This window comes from Artibeus jamaicensis, unplaced genomic scaffold (genome assembly GCF_021234435.1).
Source record: "Artibeus jamaicensis isolate MK-2021 breed Jamaican fruit bat unplaced genomic scaffold, CSHL_Jam_final contig_482, whole genome shotgun sequence".
NCBI lineage: Eukaryota > Metazoa > Chordata > Mammalia > Chiroptera > Phyllostomidae > Artibeus > Artibeus jamaicensis.
This window is the reverse complement of record NW_026521857.1, coordinates 5129736-5150911: the sequence shown is the minus strand read 5'-3', so window position 1 is coordinate 5150911 and position 21176 is coordinate 5129736. Positions and strand designations below refer to the sequence as shown.

The 21176-nt window shown below is 36.2% G+C and overlaps 1 protein-coding gene across 4 annotated transcripts in view; it reads left to right on the top strand.

The window, feature by feature from the left end:
• Positions 1-21176, top strand: part of DTNBP1 (dystrobrevin binding protein 1) — a 177172-nt gene that overhangs the window by 38422 nt on the left and 117574 nt on the right. For all 4 annotated transcript variants that reach the window (XM_053668214.1, XM_037147923.2, XM_037147924.2 and 1 more), the window contains one exon: positions 10076-10208. In XM_053668214.1, the coding sequence (XP_053524189.1) occupies positions 10076-10208 (133 nt within the window). The remainder of the gene's footprint in view (positions 1-10075; positions 10209-21176) is intronic.

The following is a 21176-nucleotide window of genomic DNA, read 5'->3' as shown; positions in this document are numbered from 1 at the left end:
TTGCAGTGTTATTTACAATTGTCAAGATAATGGAAGCAGCCCAAGTGTCCGTCAGTAGATGAGCAGATAAAACAACTATGGGGCATTTACACAATGGAGTACTATTCAGCCATAAAAAAGAAGAAAATTTTACCCTTTGCAACAGCATGGATGGACCTGGAGAACATTATGCTAAGTGAAATAAGCCAGTCAGAGAAAGACAAGTACCATGATTTCACTCACATGGAATCTGATGAACAAACTGAATGAACAAGCAAAATAGAGACAGACTTATAGATCAAGAGCAGATGACAGCTAGGACAGGAGGTCAGGGATAGGGGGTGGAGGGATTGAGCGAAAAGGAAAAAGGACTTAATGGACATAGACAATAGTGTGATTTTGAGGGTGGGAGTGGGGTATAAGGGGACTAAATGGTAATGAAGAAAGTACAATTAACTCGAAGAGATTTAAAAAACTAGGTTTGGAAGGTTCTTGTGGGACACTATCATTTAAACAATTAGGTAAAACATTTTTTAGTGTTTTTCAAAGATTTTATTTATTTATCTTTAGAGGGGCAGGGAAGGAGAAAAGGAAAGAAATATCAGTGTATGGTTGCCTGTCATGCATCCCCCTTTGGGAACTGGCCCGCAGCCCAGGAATGTGCTCTGACTGGGAATCAAACCAAGACTGTTTGGTTCACAGGCCCGCACTCAATCCACTGAGGTACACCAGCCTGGGCGTAAAACATTTTTTAAAATCACTAATTTCCTTAGTAAATAAGTGTAAAAATTTCAGGGGCTCATTCTTAATTCACTTAGAAGAAAAAATTATTTTTAGCCCTATGTATAGAGTGTATAATGAATAAAAGGGATTTGTAATTAAATTACTAGCTTTATTAGCCAAGATCAAGTACTCTGTTATTGATGTCAAACTTTACATCTTTCTAAAAACACTTGTGATTCTGACTTTAAATTAACTTAGACTGACTTTATCATTTACCTGTTAGTGAAGCTGCAATAATTGTAAGAGAACAGAGTAAGACATATGAAATTTTAGACATTAGTGTTTCTGTGAGAAATTACTGAAAAGTGGGGAATGTAGGTTTTTGGCCAAAAGGTAGACTAGATACTTTGAAAAGCTCTGTGGATCTAAAACACTTAAATGACGGACAGATTGTTAAAAATTTGTAATGCCGTAAGCTTACAAAAATTGAGGGAGGTCCTAAAGTGCCAACAAAATGAAAAGGGAACTGAAGTCAGAATGGCTAAAAAAGAAACATGGAAGCTGGGGTCAAGTACTAAATCAAAAGCTTTAGAGATTTATGGGGATGGGAGACCTTGTCTTTAGGGAGCTGAATCTGACTCTTGCATAAAGCTCTTAGATCTTTGAAATGGTTATTTCCCTCAGTGAAAGGTTATGCTAGGAAAAAAAAATACCTGTTGGCAAAAGGAGGCGATAAGGAAACCTGTCTTTATGACAACTTGGAATAAATGTAGTCTCCTTTTTGGATTTGTTACCGTAGTCTTGGCCTCACATAAGTGTGGGGCTCTAATTTACACTTCCTGAATGATTAGGGATCCAGTCACTAACTACATTAATAAATTAAAGGCCCACAGACGATTATGTTCCTTGACACCCATCACATACAAACAGAAATTCTATGTGGATGAAACTTGGTAAACCTGGGTCTATCAAGATTACTACAGGGCAGTTTCTTACCACCACCTCCAAAAAAATTAGCAAACACAAATTTATTACCAAAAGTTTGAGAATCACTAGAACCAGAGTAAGATTTAGAGCTACGGAGGACTTTAGATATTGCACTGTTAAATATAGACTATTAAATGGATATGTACAAAGTTTTATTTGTATTAATATATTTAATTCCTCACTGTTACTAATAGAATAAACCCAAAGGTTTTTGTATGACAACTATATTTCTTTTATTTATTGTTGTTCAGTTACAATCGTCCTACCATGTTCCCCATTGCTCTACCCTGCCCTTCCCACTCCCAAAGCTAATTCCTACCCTGCTTTGTCTATGCCCATGAGTCTTGTATTTATGTTACTTGAGTTGTCCCTTCCCTTTCTTTCCCCCTTAAGCTTCTGCCCTCTGGTCACTGTCAAATTATTCTTTATTTCCATGTCTTTGGTTCTATTCTGCTCATTTGTTTTGTTGATTGCATTCCCCTTGTAGGTGAGATCTTACGTATTTATCTTTCACCAGCTGGCTTATTTCATTTAGCATAGTACTCTCCAGTTCCATCCATGCTGTTGCAAAGGGTAGGAGTTCCTTCTTTCTTCTTCTGCATAGAATTCCATTGTGTAAATATACCACAATTTTTTGATCCATTCATGTAAATGGGTACTAACTGATGGGCACTTAAGCTGTTTCCAGCACCTGACTATTGTAAATAACACTGCTATGAACATTGGGGTGCATAGGGTCTTTCAAATTGATGATTCAAGATTCTTAGGGTATAATCCCAGCGGTGGAATTGCTGGGTCAAAAGGCAGATCCATCTTTAGTTGTTGTTGTTTTTTGAGGGAATTCTATAGTGTTTTCCACAGTGGTTGTAACTAGTTTGCATTACCACCAACACTGCACTAGGGTACCCTTTTCTCCACACCCTTGTCTGGACTTGTTTGTTGATTTGTTAATGATGGCCATTCTGATTGGTGTAAAGTAGTATACTTCATTGTGGTTTTAATATGCAACTCTCTGATGGCTGATGATGTTGAGAATTTTTCATATGTTGGAGAAGTGGCTGTTCAGGTTTTTGCCCATTTTTCAAATGGATTGTTTGTCTTCCCAGTGTGGAGCCCCGTGTGAGTTCTTCATACATTTTAGAGATCAAACTTTTGTCTGAGGTATCATTGGCAAATCTCTTCTTCATATAGTCAGTACACTTTTCATTTTGTTGATGTATTCTTTAGCTGTGCAGAAGCTTTTTAATTTGATGTAGTCCCATTTGTTTTTTAGAGAGGTAAAAGAGGGATTAAACTGAGTAAAGAATAAGACTATGAAACATGACTTTAAAAAGTTATTTTAAAAAAACCTGAAGGATGTGGTTAACAGCAATTCTTTATAGTTGAAGAAAGAGTATAGTGAGGTAGAAGATAAAGTCAGTTAAAAAGGACCCTCGAGATAAGAAATTAGAAAGGATGAAAAAGGAATTAAATAGAGAGAGAAGGTCTTTAGGTTGAATGAAGTGAGATCATCAATATTGGACCAGTTTTTATCTGTGAAATTATAGTTTCATATGGGCTATCTTAATATAGCTAATAAACATTCAAGAAAGAGAATAAGGGAAAGACAGTGTAGGAAAAGTAAAATGGCAGGGAATTTTCCAGAAATGAGATATATAAACCCTTAGATGCAAAAAGTACAGGCCAGCATTTTTATCTATAATTATCTGTACCTAGATGGATAGGTATAGAAACTACAGAACAACAGAGGCAAGAAGATGAGGTCAGAGCAACTAAAGAGTAAAGGCAGCTTACTTATAATAAATGAATGAGTTTCACAGCAGACTTCTCAAACTATTGTCAAGAATGAGGGCAAAGTGGACATTTTCAGATAAAAAGTTTTCTCTCAACAGTTGCTCAGTAAAGAAACTTCTAAAGAATATATTTCAGGATAAATCAAAATGATTTTGGAAGCTATCTCTGAGATATAGGAAGGAGTAGTGAACAAAGGAAATGTAAAGCCAAAAATAAATCTAAACAGACAATGACTATATTTATCAGTTATCTAATTGGTAGGATTAAAGGTGATAGAACAAAAGTGCTGGATAACAATAGCATGTAATCTAGTAGGCATGTTATCAGAGTTAAAGGATTCTAAAGTCCTTGCATTATTTACAGAGAATGTATAGATATTGGCTAACCTCAGATTTAAAGTTAAATATGGAGGGCAGGATTTCAAGGGTAACCTGTGAAGAACAGAAATAGCATCATCTCTCACTTAACTTCAGTAATCAATTTCTGAACTTCAGATGTGCCGTGCAGACACTAACCAAGAACCTATTTCTTATATTTTAAATTTGATAAGTTAGAATGTGTTGTATGTCAACCACAAACCCTCAACCAACTTGCTTAAGTATATTTAAAACTAGCAGTACGTCTCCTGTCTATGTGTAGTGGGCCAATCTGTTAGGATGCAAGGTGCTTAAAACTTCTGATCACCAAACTTGGTACAGTTATTAACAAACAGTTGCTTTGTGGATGGTAGTGTGGCCTCTCAACACTAGCAGCATGCAAGGCACGTGTGTTCTTTATGGATGTACTCATACTGTTGTGTGATTATGGTGTTCTAACAGTGGCGTTTCAAACGTAGTTTGAGAAGCTTCTCACACAGTGCTTTGAAATGTGTAACAAGCTGCCCACACAGGCTCATTTGGGTGCACCATCTTTCCCTTCACCAAAAGGTTGTGTGTATCATAGGTTGGGTTGCTGGTCAGGGCATATACCTAGATTGTGGGTTCAATCCCACCGATGGATGTTTCTCTGTCTCTCTAAAATCAATAAACATGTTCTTGGGTGAGGATTAAAAAATAATAATAGTAAAATGTGTATCAAGCTTAAATATAAAGTTTTCCTATCTGAATATTAGCTAAAACTTTGTATTGATTTGTGTACATTCTGTGAATGGCAGTTGGAAAACCAGAGGCATCCTATCTCAGACACTTTCTTCATTGTATGGCAGTGTTGGCAGAAAAATTCAGCAGTGCATTAAAAAAAATAATAACCAGATTCATGTCAGGATTAAAAGATTGATTTGGCGTTAGAAAATCTTTTAAATGCAATTGACCATGTTAACACATTAAAAGAGAAAAATATGTGATCATCAGATGCAGAAAATACATTTAGTAAAATTAAGCATGTATTCAGAGTAAAACATTTAGCAAGGTTTTAATAGAAGATAACATCTTTATCCTGATACCTACCAAAACCTGCCATTTTTGACTTGCTAAATATTTAATGTGTTGCTAAGTCCACTTGTTCTTATAATTTGTGTTTGATGATGGTAATTCTTTTGTGTAGATGGTAGGTTTTGTTTCGTCCCTTCCAATGTATGCAACTTTAATTTCTTCTTGTCTTTTTACACTGGGTAGAACCTCCAGTATAATGTTGAATAAAAGTAATTGAAGACCTTAGTTCAGATTTTAGTTCTATCATATTTAAATGTAGGAAGGAAAACTATACCTATTTCAGAAAATAGTAGAAGACCACAGGGTAGAGAATGACATCTTAAGGCATAAAAGCACCAACCAGGAATACAAATATGTATAATTTTTATTAAAGCTTCTATTTATCAAACAACACCGCGAAAATATTAAGCAATTCACAGAACAGAGGACAGGTGTTCAGAACATATGAGCAACCCCTACAAACCAGTAAAAATGGGACAGTAACCCAATAGAAAGGCAAAAAAAAGATAGGGCCTGGCATTTTATAGAAGAAAACATGTTCCAACTTGATTAGTAATCAAGGAAATACAAATTAAAACCACAGATTTATGCTCCTTAAATTACCAGAAATTTAAGCCTTGAGTTTCTGTGCAGACAATTATTTGCAGAAGACAGTTTTGTTTCTTCCCTTGGAAGATACGTGATGAACAACTAGAACTAGGGAGTGTAAATCTATTGGCACAATCACATTAGAAAAAATGAGTTGGCAAGAAGTGGAAGTTGAAGCCACCTATATCTTTCAAACAATTCCCCTTCCTAGGAGTTTTTCTAGAGTATTTCGTCCTAAGCTTTCCCCTGATAGTATTGGTGTAACACACAATTTTGCTGGTAATGTTGGCATGATAGCATGCATTTACTATGTAATGTATAGACGAGGCTACTTAAAGTCTGAGTTGATTAGGCTGGGGGAAATCTAGTTACCCCAAGTCCTGTGGAACCACCCTGGGAGAGGAGAGCAATACCTTACTCTCCCAGACATATCTCTAACTTACATGGGAAACTTCACATGTGCACCAGGATCTGCACAAAGATGCAGATTTGTACAAGATGTTGTAGCAGGTTCTATTGAAACTTGAGACAATCCCAAAGTCCATCTACAGAATAAGTTAGAATATTCTTTATTTTTTAACAAAGGGTGGCACATTACATATAGTGGTTCTGCACCACACTTTTTTTTTAAAGATTTTTATTTATTTTATCTTTAGAGGGGAAGGGAAGGAGAGAGGGAGAGAAACATCAATGTATGGTTTGCCTTTCGTGCATTCCCTGCTGGGAACTGACCTGCAGGGAACTGGTTTGCAACCCAGGAATATGCCCTATGAACCTCTATTCTCTGGTTTGCAGGCCTGTGCTCAATCCACTGAGCTACACCAGCCAGGGCTAGAATATTCTTTATAAAATCAAATACCACACAGCCATGAAAATTAGTGAACTACCACACCTACATTTATCAATGTGGATGAATCCCACAAACAGTGTTCAGTGAAGAGTATATGCTGTGGAGGATCTTTAACAAAAACTACTCTTTTGGTTAAAAGAAGTATTTCACAATAAAATAAGTATAGGAGAAAGAATTTCCTGTAAGATCTGTTGTTGAATTTATGCTATTTGGGGAAATTTTTTTCATAGTTTAGTACGTGGTTATTTCAATATCTACATCTAATTTAAAAAGTGCCTCTGTGGATCTCCAGAAATGTAGTACTTGACTTTAAAAATGAAAAAAATGTAAAGCCGTCTAATGTACTGTTAAGACATGTAATTATTTAAAATGTCTATCTTTAATATATATTGTGTTAAACCTAACATATTTATTTTGTCAGACCATGCTCATGTGTCTTTGATAGCCTTTAGCCAGTTTGAGCCTACCAGGGCAAATACACTTACAGGCAGTTCAGTCTTGTTTGGCAAATTATTTTATACTTACCTAATTTAAAGCTGAGTCTTATTATATAGTCTTAAAATTCAGAACAATATCTTAGAAAACAAACACCTATCATCAACGGTAACTTTGTTGTCTAAGCTTTTTTCTCTACAAGTTTTTTGTTTGTTTTTACAATTTTTTTTTCCCCAGAGCAATATACAAATGAATAGTTAATACTGGCTTCAGGGTTAGACTCTGAAGGTAATTTTTAAAAGTTAGATGTAATAGTGCATTATTTGCTTGTAATTTCTATTGTTGTGAAATAGTTCCTTGCCTTCAAATTCAGCTCTTAAGATAGATTACCTTTTTGTTTAACAATTTGACATGCACGCTGGTTAAGATAGACATGCTTCACTCTGTGCTCCAGCATGGCCCTCTGCCTGTCGTAAGAGGTGACTTGAACTGGGTGTTAGAAATTTAGTTTCTGTACTAATATGTTTTGTTTTGACCTTGGTCATATAAATTAGTCTCTCTGTTTTAGTGTCCTCCTCTGTAAAATGGTATACCACCACTTATCCTAACCACACAAATTAGCATGGAAATCAAATGAAGTAATAAATATACTCCCCAAACTCCGAACTGTCTAGTTTTATACACAGTAAGGTCCTGGCTGTTTTATAAATCATTAGTGTTCCCTGCTTTATTTATTTTTTTCTTCTAACTTCAATGTCCACCAGAAGGAATTTTGGGATGAAGCACTACAGTTTTGTCTTCCTCCTTAAACTTAATTTCCTGGCGTTAAATCTGGATTTATTCAGAAATGTTGACTTAGGCCATGTGGAAACCTTGGTCTTCTAGAGAGAGCTCATTTCTTAACATGTAGTAAATTTTAGGTACAGTTTGTAGAACCCTTTCTTCTCCTAGTCTCTCACTTCTTTCTTCCTCGTACTCTTAGAGCAAAATCCTAAGATTAAATCAACATTCTATATGCTGTAGAGGATCTTTAAGTAAAGAATATTGATTTAAGGGTATGGATTTAAGTGTCAAAGTCCCCAGGGTTGAATCTAGCTCCACTGTGATCCTTGGGAAAGTGATTTAGCTTCATTGTGCCACAGTTCCTTCATTTGTAAAATGAAGATGGTAATAACACTTAGTTTACAAGGTTGTTATGTGGTTTAAGTGGGATAATACATGTAAATTCCTTAGCATGGGCCCTAGAACATAGAAAATGCTCAAAATGTTTTAGTATTATTACATAATTGTTAATAAGGATTTCTGAAAAACCATTCAATCCCCCCACTCTTTTAAGTGAAAGTAATATTTTAGTGTAGTCTGATATATTCTTTCTATTTACACTTCTTATAGTCTATGTTTAGGATATAGTTTTTAATTTTCTGGAAGACTTGTTTTACTAGACTATAGTTTTAATATTTAAATGTCACATTTTAATTTTCAGTAAGAAATGCCTAATATCTAAAAATCATTTATTCCAGGTTTTTCAAGTCATTAACCTAATGAACCAGAGTAACTAAGATTTAACAGACTTTTTATAAGATATGCCATGTACCAGGACACATGGATTACTTATTCTCAACTCAACCTTGTGATACAGGAATTTGTTTAGAGTTTCATACTGAAGCTAGAGAATCTGTGAGGCCTAATACCAGAAGATAAGCACCAAGAGGGCAGGATTTTTTTTTCTTGTTTGGCTCACCATTATATCTCTATTGCCTAAAACAGTGCCTGTCAGAGTGGATGGTCTGTAGAAGTTCATCAACTATTTTAAATCAATTTTATTAATACAGATCCTTGTTTCAAGTATTAGTTTCCTGATGGTTGTTGCATCACAGTCTGTGAAGACTGCTCAGTATTTTTAAAACTACTCTTAGGGATCATTTTAAAACTGGTAGGCAATAGGCTTTGTTAAGTAAACAAAATTAATGAGAAACGCAACTTGAATAAAGCTTGGTGTCACCTCACCAGCTCAGTTGAGGGTTGTGTGTGAGGGTTGTATGTGAAACCACGATGGTTTTCCCTCCACTGTGAGCTGAAACACAATGGGGAGGTGTGGGAAATGGGGACAGAGTGAGGAAGGCAGCTTTCTGACTCTTAATTGTAGCTTAGCTCTTTTATTGTAGACTTTTGAATTTCCTAGAATATTAAAATGTGGAAACAGTTTAGCACTACATAAAACTAATTTTACAGATATTTTGATATTTTTTATTCCTCTGAAGTTCTCTTTTTAGTGTTATTCAGTGAGAATCACTTGTGTTCATGTTTCAGCTTGTGAAGACTCTTAATTTTTCTTAATCTTGGGATGTGTAAATTATCTTTTTTTATTGTAACTAAACTGTAAAATCTGATTTAAATATAAACTCAAATGCATTTTTCCTGTTATGTAATGAATTTTTCCATTTTTGTATTTATTGTACTAATATGTGGTGTCTTGCACAGTCATTCTTATCATTGGTAATGTTGTCAAAAGATGATCTCTCCTTGCTCCTTCTGAATTTTATTCTAGGCTGTTTCCCCTCCCACGCATGTTAAGACCAAAACAAAATTGTCTGGGAGAGACAGATGTCTGTCATTTTCTTCACAATCTTCAGGAAAAGAAGTTAGAATCATTTTAGGCTAGTCTGGTATCTCACTACCCTGTTATCAGGAATCCTATACATCTGAATTACTTTGTTGTCAACATAAATACTTTTTTTTCTTTTTCTGGAATTGCTCAGTTGCCTCAATAATTTCTTCATGCACAAGTACCACTTTATGAAATACATGTTCCTGTTAAATGCAAATTGAATCATAGTATAATCTAAATGCAGTAGGGGACTCTTTTGTTCAAAGAAATCTTTTTGTAAAGCAAATAATTACCCAGTAATTATGTTTTGGGTTGTTTTTGTTTGTTTTCTTTTCAGTTGTTAGTGGTATTTTTTTGTTTTTCTACATTTGGATTTTCAAATATAGGGTTTCCTTAAAAACAGGGTATACTTAGAAGTGATTTCTAAGGTCATTTCTGAACTCTGTCTTCTCTGGGTTAAGATGCACTGAGACAAGCCATAATTTGAGGTTTTCTGTACTGAATATTAAGTTGGTTGTTTTGTAAGAAAGAAAACAACCACAGTCTTCTTTTGAGTGTACTGTCACTTATTGTCAATAAAGAGTTTTTTAAGATAACATTGACCAGCTCTCATTACGCTGACTGTGATTTCTTTGTGTATAGAGTCTGCTTTTACCGTACCCTTCGTCCTCTGTGTTGCAGCTGGTGGACAGCGAGGTGGTTATGCTTTCAGCACACTGGGAGAAAAAGAAGACGAGCCTGGTCGAGTTACAGGAGCAGCTTCAGCAGCTTCCAGGGTTGATAGCAGATTTAGAGTCTGTGACAGCAAATCTGAGTAAGTTTTATGTTCGTGTCTGTGCATTACCTTTAGGAATGAAAATAATTTGGGCCGGACTTGGTATAATTTTAAAGCTTTCTAAGAATATGTTAAATTGTTGGTTAACAGGGTTTTGGGGGCAGTAGTAAGTTTGAGTTAATTTCATACTCTGTTTGATGATTAGACAGAAGATGACTTAAAATGTAGGCATGATTTCTAAAATATACCAATAACTTTTTCTGGCTCATTTCAGCTCAGGAAACACAATTGTAATTTTTTTTATTCTTAAAGTGATTGAGGGTAGTCTGTGTGACATTTAATCTCTATTTAAAAAGTATACATATAGAAAATAAAAGGGACTAAGGTGATTTTGTCCTCATTGTAGTATAAGCTGGAAGTTTTTGCTTTTAAAACTAGTATGCTTTTTTTTCTCTTCAAACTGAAAAAAGATTAAACAAATCTAGTTAAATGTGGGTACCTGTTTGGCTAAATTTATACCTTGTAGAGGCTTATGATTTTTTGGTGTTCTTTTTAATTGTGATGAATTATGCTGATATTCTTTATTTCTTGTGTTTGTATTTAGAAAGTTAACTTTCATGTTTGACAGTGCCACATCTTAGAATAATATTGTGGCTTACTATTTCCTAATGGAGCTTGAGGTATTAGTGAAGTAAGGGTTAGGAGTTATTTGCATAGGAAATAAACTTGAACTAATAACCTGATCCAGTCTTATGGGTAAGAAGGTAAGAATACCCTATTATCTCTTCCTGTGTTTCAGTATCACTTTTTTAAAAAAGTGAAACAAAAATAATTTACAAAACAAGAAATTAGCAAATCCTAAAGCAGTTTTTTCTCTGTGAATAAAGTTACCTGAATGGTATTTAGAATGCTGTTGCTGATAACAGTAGCTGATATTATAACACCTACTATATTTCAGGGATCATTATGTGCTTTATTAACATTATTTTAATCTTCCTAAGAACCTCACAAAATAGTTTTATTATTCCACATTACAGATAAGTAAAGCTTGGAAGAGGTTGTAACTTGTTCTGGGTCACATTAAGATATGGATCCAGAACCCTGGCTGGTGTAGTTCAGTGGATTGAGCATGGGCTTGTGAACCAAAAGATATGGATCCAGGATTCTAACCCCAATGATGATGTCCCAGTGGGGGATGACAGCTGTCAGTAGGCCTCAGAAACTGTACTCATAAAGCCCTGGCTGTTACCAATTTTTTCTTGTGATGGTGATTTGTTATATCTGAAAGTGGGGCATGGAGAAGAAATCCTGGGTCTTAAGAGAAATGTCAGATCCCTGTGGTTGTCCTCCGCATCTTTTTCTCTCATGTGGGTGTAGGCATGATCCTTCTTGGTCAAGATTTTGAGAAGGCTTGATGGAAAAATTGCTTCCCCAATACTTTGAATTTTCTTTTCAGGTACTTAAAAAAAACCCTTATGTTTCTTGCTTTTGAGTTTCTTGCTTTTCATTGATTGTATATTTCTTTGAAGAGATGTTCTTCTATGATAACCCCCCCCTTTTTTTTTTTTTTGCCAGGTTAGAGTAAATTCTGTTTAGAGATGTTTTTTGTTTGATACCACTCTTTTGATTAAATGAAGTGTGACATGATTCTAATTATTTTCAGTTACTTCTGCTTAGGAAATGCAGTTTACATACTTCTTAAAATATAACAGTGTATTTTTATTTTCAATTATGATTCTAATATCCTGGAAAAGTTTGGTATTCAGTGATATGTCTTTCCTTTTCAGAAACTACTTCATGTCTTAAATGAAGGGGATGGGTTTCCCAAAGCTCACTTGAATTCTCCTTGTTAATCTGAGGACATCAACCACCATGGCAAATTAAAGCTAAAGGATTCCCTAAACCACTATTAGGGACAGATAATCACTCCTAAATAATTTAGGTCATACGTTTTTCTAGTCTGTGTCTAACTTATCCAGAGCTCTTTATGGAGAGTTAATTCAGTTTTCTTAAAAGACACCTTTAAATCTAGATGGTTGGTTTTTATATTGATTGCCAGTCTATCATTAGCATTGGAAATACTTGCTACCTTTGTGTTTTAATCTATTGCTGTTATTTGCCTGATACTTATTTAGCAATGACTGACTGACTGTAGAAGATAGCAAATCAGAACTGGAATTCAAGAGCCCTCATATTTGTTGACCTAGAATATGCTCATAGGGAGGTGTTTTGAAAATGTGACTTTTAGATAAGCAACTTAAACATCTTAAAATTAGTGCTGATATTTTTTACAGGAGGAAAATATTTTGAAGCCAAATTTGGTGGGACAGGTTGTATATCCATATCATTAATGTATTTTATGAATTCATTTTAGTGAATTTATACATCATTCTTAGGTATTAGAGGCATTTTGTATTTTTTTTAAACTTTTTTATTGATTATGCCATTACATTTGTTCTATTCCCCCCTCCATTCCCCTCCACCCCGCACACCCCTCCCCCACCACCTCCCCCCTCTGTTCATGAACACGTGTCTCAAATTCTTTAGATTCTGTATTTCCCCTACTATTCTTACCCTCCCCCTATCTATTTTCTATCTACTGTCTATGCCACTTATTTTCTGTACCTTCTCCCCACTTCTCCTCCTCCCACTCTCCTGTTGCTAGCCCTCCATGTGATCTTCATTTCTGTGGTTCTGCTCCTGTTCTAGCTGTCCTCTTAGTTTGCTTTTGTTTTAGGTGTGGTTGTTACTAACTGTGAGTTTGCTGTCCTTTCACTGTTCATCTTTTTTATCTTCTTTTTCTTAGGTAAGTCCCTTTAACATTTCATATAATAAGGGCTTGGTGATGATGAACTCCTTGAATTTGGTCTTATCTGAGAAGCACTTTATCTGCCCTTCCATTCTAAATGAAAACTTTGCTGGGTAGAGCAATCTTGGTTGTAGGTCTTTGGATTTCATGACTTGGAATACTTCTTTCCAGTCCCTTCTTGCCTGTAAGGTGTCTTTTGAGAAATCAGCTGACAGTCTGATGGGAACTCCTTTGTAGGTGACTGTCCCCTTAGCTCTTGCTGCTTCTAGGATTCTCTCCTTCATTTTAATCTTGGCTAATGTAATGATGATGTGCCTTGGTGTGTTCCTTCTTGGGTCCAACTTCTTTGGGACTCTCTGAGCTTCCTGGATTTCCTGGAAGTCTATTTCCTTTGCCAGAACGGAGAAGTTCTCCTTTATTATCTGTTCGAATAAGGTTTCCACTCGTGACTCTTCCCCTTCTGGTACCCCTATAATTCGAATGTTGGAATGTTTAAAGATGTCCTGGAGGTTCCTAAGCTTCTCCTCATTTTTCTGAATTCTTATTTCTTCATTCTTTTCTGTTTGATCATTTTTTTCTTCCTTCTGGTCCACTCCCTTGATTTGAGTCCCAGTTTCCTTTCCATTACTATTGGTTTCCTTTGTATTACCATTCATTTCAATTAGTTTAGCTTCCATATGTTTCTCTAATTTGTGACTAAAATCAACCAGTTCTGTAAGGATCCTGATAACCAGTGTTTTGAACTGTGCATCTGAAAGACTGGCTATTTCTTCATCACTTAGGTCTATCGGTTCTGGGGCTCTGAGTTGTCCTAGAGCCATTTTTGGTCTATTCGTGTTAAGTAAGAGGAGCGAAGCCTTAGTTGTTTACCAGGACGGGGCGACCCAGGTCGCTGGTTTGTGACGCTGTGTGTGGAGGCGTGGTCAGAGAGGGAGCAATGGCAGTCCTCTCCACTAGCCCAGTCCGTCCAGTCACACCACTGGCCCCCGGCCTGTTTATCCGATCTGAATTGTGCGAGCCTGCTGCCCGGAGCAAGCTTCCCTTCTCACTGGTTTATCCGCACGCAGATGCGCGACCGCAGAACCTCTTCCCTGTGCGCTCCCGTAGGCAGCCCGCGATCAGCGCCGCGCACCACCAGTTTGCGGATTTTTTCTTGCCAACCTGCTCCGATGCTGGCTTCGCTCCTCCTACCGGTTTACCTGAGCATTTAGTTGTCTTTGGACTCCATATTGTCGATTTTCTGTGTGGCTTGGTTGCATTTATTGCTGTTAAAAATAGTTGTTCTTAGATTTGGTTGTGCACAGAGGCAAGGTGGTTCCACCTACGTCTCCATCTTGGTGGAAGTCCCGGCATTTTGTATTTTAAATATTTGCTTAAATACTAAATTATTCTGTTTTTTGGTAGCCTCAGAAATATCTCTTATCATCACCTGAATACCTTGATATATCACAAAGCTTAAATAGTCAAGCAATAATGAAAAAAATAAAAGTAATTTAGAAGAAAATAGTAACTGACCTATATTTAGTCACAGGATTCCCTTAACTTCTTTGAACTTTTTACCTTTTCACCATTGTATCTAATATCATATCCAGTCAGTCCCTCTATTTGCTAGGCTACTTAATCATTTATTCTTGTTCTGTTTTCTAGAGGGTCTGCTCTTATTAAAGAGTAAAGGCTTTGTATGATGTGAGCATTTGGAACCTTTGATGATGCTTAGCTGCATTATCCTGTGGCTTAAGTATAACACCTAATTACTTAATTCCTAGGGAATTAAGTAAAGGATGGATAATCCATTCATGTTGGTTTTTTATTAATGGGATGTGGTCCATCCAGTTTACAAAAGCCTGTGTAATAGATAATTGCCCATAAATCTTATCATTTTTTAAAAAAGATAAAGGTATGCTAGGAAGTGGAAAATAAGGGCTATGAACTACTAACTCACAGATCTAGATTTGTACCCTAGCTCTACAACTTCCCTTCTGTGAGATGCTGTGCAGGTTTTTTACCAGCACTAAGCTTTAGGTTGTTCATCTGCAGAATGAGGATGAGATTACCTGCCTCATAGGGTATTTGTAGGGTTGATTGACAGATGTAAAGCACTCAGCTCAGTGCCTGGTACATATCAGGTGTCTTTTGGGTGCCATGTGCTGTTTGTAGGCTCTGGGGATATAGCAGCGAGGAAAACCCAGACTGCCACCAAGATGCTGACGTTCTAGTGGGAGTTTCTCTAAGTTTTGCAAATTTACAAATCCATTGTTCTTTGACAGAAGGCTTGGTTGGATGTTAATTGCCCTTTTTGCAGGACAATTTAGCTTGCCCTGCAAGAGAGTTCAGAATGCAAAACCACAGCATGAAATGCGATGAGATGGTTAGTGTAGCCCTGTGTTCATTGAAAAGCAGTGCATAAGAGTAAATGGAAAGTTGTCATCCAGACTCTGTATACCTTTCTCAATCTGTGTAATTACCATGGTGTGTGTTTCACCATAAAACTAAAATGTTTGAAAAGTATGTATTGAATTCTCTTAATCTTCCACTAGAGGGTAGTCTAGTCCTATTCCTTTATTGAAGTTAAAAGATCAAGGGCTTGTCTGAATTTTCCCTATTGCTTAGTTAATTTTTTTGTGACCTACTTTAAAAAGACTATTACCTTCATCTAGAACAGAAGATTCAGTTGGTTCTTAGATAACAAAGTGCTATAAGAAAATGACAGCCAGCCCTGGCCACTGTGACTTGGTTGCGCATTGTTCTGCAGACTGAAAGGTCGCAAGTTTGATTCCCATCCACAGCACATGCCTGGGTTGTGGGTTCTGTCTCCAGGTGGAGTATGCTCAGGAGGCAGTAGATTGATGTTTCTCTCCCTCTCTTCCTCCCTCCCTCCCCCTCTCTGGAATCAATAAAAGAAATAAAGACAAAATTAAAAAAGAGAAAATGACATATACTAAATTTGTAGCATTTAAAAACATATGACCTAACCTGATATCTTATTGTTTCGCTTTTGTCTGTACAGACTTTGAGAGAGCATCCAGGAGGGAGACGGTCACTCACCGTTCTCAGTGTTTCATGAATGAGATTATTTTATTGTCCAGGTTACTTTTTGAGACTAGACCTTTCAAGAAGTACATTAACTCTCTTTAGATATCTTATGGTATACTAAATGATTCAATTTGTTTTGTAATGACTTTGCAAGTTAGTTCACTTATTATCATATCATCCTTACTGTATGAGGTAAAGAAGTGAATGTCATGTCAGCATTTAAAAAATCTTGTGTTTTAGTACCTGGCCTCTGTGACCTATGGATTTGTAGTCAGAGATTCTTTGCTTCTTGAGGCTTCTTCTTGCTTCTTTGCTTCTAACAAAAATAATTTTTTTTTATTAAAAAGTACTCATTAAGTGTGAAATTATTAGTTTTAGGGTGCTTCTCCATTTTCATATATCAGTGGATTCACTACATATGATATGTGTTTGAAACAAATGGCACAAAGAGAAATTCCAAACAGAATCTCCCTTCCTCTGGGACAGTCTTCTCACAAAGATTTGGGAAGCTCTTTCCTGCACAGCTGTCAGGCATTCCCAAGTGGCTTTTCGTGATGAAACTCCACCGATCTTTCCCACTGATCACTAAATGAGACATATGCTGTTATTACAGTGAGCAAAATGGTGAGATCTGAGCTTCTTATAAAGGTGTATTTGTGCCCATGGAGGCCTGCTAGTGTTTTATGTACCTGCATTCTAAGTTAGATTACAAATTCACCCATATATGCAACTTGTTTTGTTATAGGTAAGGAGCAGGCTACGACAGGGAAATTAGGTTTATGATCATTAAATTAAAATTCAATATAAAATATTCAGGATATATTGCACATATGTGCTTATAATTATTATTTAAAGAATAATTTTAAAGTTTTTAGTGTATAAAGGGAAGAAAATTTGTTTTTGTCAATACAGTTCTGTATTTTATTACTGAGTTCAAGCCTGTTAAGAATTAAAATGGAAAATTCCCATTGCTTCTGCTGTTTTAACTAACTGATAATGGGGTCTGGTTTGATACACTAATAATAAAATAGTATCATGTTATTTAATATTTTCAAAGTTCTCTGTCCATGCTTAATTTTTTCTTTTACAAAATTTAGCTTAACCTCCTAATATTTAAATTAGATGAACATGAATCATAGATTTGGTTATCATAGATTGGTTATTATTTTACATTTTTTAAAATTTATTTCTCGTATTTTTTCTATTACCATTTATCTCCCTTATACCCTCTTCTACCTCTACCAGCTCCTCTCACCCCCAAAATCACTGCACTGTTGTTCATGTCCATGAGTCCTCCTCCTTTTTTGTTTGATCCCTCCCCTCCAACCTCACCACACCAGAACTGTCAGCCTGCTTTCTATGAATGAATATTTCCGTTTTGCTTGTTGAGTTTATTTATTAGATTCCACATATGAGTGAAATCATACAGTATTTGTCTTTCTCTCGCTGGCTTATTTCACTTAGAATAATGCTGTCGCAGAGGGTAAATTTTTCTTCTTTTTATGGCTGAGTAATATTCCATTATATAAATGTACCATAGTTGTTTTATTCACTCATCTACTGATAGACACTTGAGCTGCTTCCAAACCTTGGCTCTTGTAAATAACACTGCAGTGAACATAGGGATGCACATATTCTTTCAAATTAGCATTTTTGTTTTCTTCAGGTAAATTCCCAGAAGTGGAATTGCTGGGTCATAAGGCAATTTCATTTTTCATTTTTTTGAGGTAACTCCACATTGCTTTCCACAATGTCTGCACCAGTTTGCATTCCCACCAACAGTATGAAAGGGTTTCCCTTTCTCCACATCTTCGTTTGTTGATTTGTTAGTGATGGCCATTCTGACAGGTGTGACATAATATCTCTTTGTGGTTTTAATGTGCATTTCTCTGATGATTGGTGATGTTGAGCATCTTTTCATATGTTTATTGGCCAGCTGCATGTTCTCTGGAGAGTGTCTATTCAGGTCCTTTGCCCATTTTTTAATTGGATTGCTTATTTTTTTGGTGTCGAGTTTTATTAATTCTTTATAAATTTTGGATATTAACCCATTATCAGATGTATCGGTGATTATGTTCACCTATTAAATGGGTTGTCTTTTCATTTTGATGATTGTTTCCTTTGCTGTGCAAAGAAGAGAATAATCCCATTATATTTTCATATAGTCCCATTAGTTTGATATAGTCCCATTTGGTTTTTCTTTCTTTTATTTCTTTTGTCTGAGGAGATATATAAGGAAAAATATTGCTTGAGCAATACCCCAAATTTTACCGCCTATGTTTTCTTGTAGGATGTTTGTGGGTTTGGGTCTAACATTTAAGTCCTGATTTTAGTCTGGATTTATTCTTGTGTGTCACACTACCTAGTATCAAACTACACTGCAAGGCCACAGTAATCAAAGCAGCATGATGCTGGCATAAAAACAGACACATAGGTCAGTGGAACAGAATAGAGAGCCCAGAAATAAACCCACATCTTTATAGTCAATTAATATTTGACAGAAGCAGCAAGCACATAAAATGGGCTAAAGATAGTTTATTCAATAAATGGTTTTGGGAAAATTGGACAGATACATGCAGAAAAATGAAACTAGACCATCTTCTTATTTTCTATTTCAGAGTGATAGACTCATTCTATCACCAGAAATCATTCTTTATTGAATTCAGCAGACTAGATATTAGGGGATAAAAAGATGTAAAAATACAGTTGTTACCCTTAAGACTCTTCCTGATTTCTGAGATAGCTGATAGTATACAGATACCTGTATAATGTCAGTTAGAATGTAAGCCTACATCACGTTCAAAGCTATGTGGAAGCAGAGAAGAGGAAGAGAGTTCTGAGGACTGGAGGGAGGGATAGCACTGACCAGAGCCTGAAAGGGGAGCTTGGGTTTGGCAGTGGAGGCAAGCTGGGGCATCTCACGGACAAGCGGAGGTGAGGAGATGGGAGCATGAAGACTCTTCTTGGAATGAGTCTTGAAACAAAGCAATCGTGAGATTGGAAAAATAGGTTGTGGCCAGGGGGTGACAGGTCCCTGAATGCTTAGTTAAGGAGTTAAACTAGATTCTTAAAGTACTTGCAAACCTTTGAAACTTCTTAAAGGGGAGAACACAGATATGAATTTGGTGGTAGCAGTGAAATGACCAGTGACTGTCCCAGGAATTTTAATCTAAATTCAACACAAGAACATGATGCTGTTGGCCTCTTCAGCAGGACGTGGTTTGTTTCCTTCTTGTTAGTAATTCCAGGTTGGTACTAAACCGTTCATATGTTTTCATGTGGTCCCTATTTCTGTTTTATTAACAGAAGTAAACAAGGCTGGCAAGTTCAATTTGTACCTAGAACATGAGAAATTAATTGGACTGCCAAGGGATCAACATATTCAACTTCCTGGCCTCATTAACTCTGTAGTCAACCAACAGAGGTGGACTCTAAATGGAAATTGCCATCTGTCCAAATAAAAATAAAATAGGTAAAAAGAATATACTAATTTTCAAATATAAGTGACTTTATTACATACTTTCTTTTTAGAAAAATCACTTGAAATGTATCCCACTCACTTATAAGGATAAGGGATCTTAAGTCTCAGAACATAGCCTTAGTATAATTTACAAGTTATATAAGTTTGCTAGAAAAAATGAAAACATTATTGATATTTTGGTATGTCAGATGCATAGGTATTATTTACAACATGATCATACTGGTCTCAAATTTATTAGTTTTAAATGACTTTTACAAAATTTAGCTAATTTTTATAAAAACTTTGCATTTTTTTATAGTCAGCCATTAACTGCCTACTTACTGCCAAGTGCTAAGTTAGCTACTTTGCATACTTTGCCTCACTGAACCCTTTGACCGCTTCGTAAGATGTGTATTGTTTGTTGGCCCTCTTTTGACTGATGAGGTATCATCTCATCTCATGTGTAGGGGGCAGAGCTGATTTCTAAGCTTGCGCTTCATATTCTACTTTTAACGCGTCCTCTATATTCTAAGGATAGTGTGCAAGGTGCTAAGGATAGCATGGAGGCACTGCGTAGCTTAGAGTTAAATGGATTCCGTATTAAATTTAATTGTTCTGGTTCTTATCACTAATCAAAGTGAAATAACCTTTTGGGTAACCTGCTAGCTAGGCTCTTTTAAGACCCTGTCAAACCAATGTTGACAGAATGAGCTGAATATTGCTTCCTTAGGGCCAGTGGGACTACCTTCCAGGCTCAATCTCAGTCCTTTTAACATAAAAAAAAAACCCTTAGTAGCAACTAGTGTAATCACATAATTTTTCTTGTGCCCCCGCCCCCACAGTAAACTTGTTACATACCATTCATGACATTTTTAAAAATCTTAGTTACTATTGCCCTGGCTGGTGTAGCTCAGTGGATTGAGCACAGGCTGCGAACCAAAGGGTCACTGGTTCGATTCCCAGTCAGGGCACATGGCTGGGTTGCAGGCTACGCCCCCCAGTGGGGGCCATGTGAGAGGCAAGTACACATTGATGTTTCTATTTCTCCGTCCCTTCCTCTATCTTTCTAAAAATAAATTAATAAATAAATAAATTTTAAAAAATAGAAAGGGAAGTTATCTATAATTATTTTTTTTAATCTTAGTTACATGTTTTAGTAGATTACAACGTAGATTTTGCAAATTGTTTTAGGTTAGGCTTGCTATAATCAAATATGGAGCTGTTTTATGTGGCCCCTGAAGATATATTCGAAACTGTTATGAACTACATTATTACCAGCCTTTTGCAGACTTACCAGTGGTTTACAGTGATACATCAGTATGATGCAAGTCAGTACCTTTGAAGGTACTTACCTAGTGTCTTTGAAGAGGAGTGCTAAACTATTCGTCATCACATTTTGCTTTTCAATAAAATTTTATTCTTCCTCCCTCAAAAAATCCCTGTCTGTAGGCTCTACCAGAGGTGCCCAACCTTTTGGTATTGCTGGACCGCACTGGAAGAAGAAGAGCTGTCTTCGGCCACACATTAAATTCACAAAGACCAGCAGAAACTGATGAGCAAAAAAAAAAGGTTTTAAGTAGATTTATGATTTCGTATTGGGCTGCATTCATAGCCCTCCTGGATTGCAGGTTGGCACCCCTGCATCTAGACCCTCCTAAAGAGGAGAGGGAGTTTTATGAGCATAGATATTTAGTAGAGTTAAAAT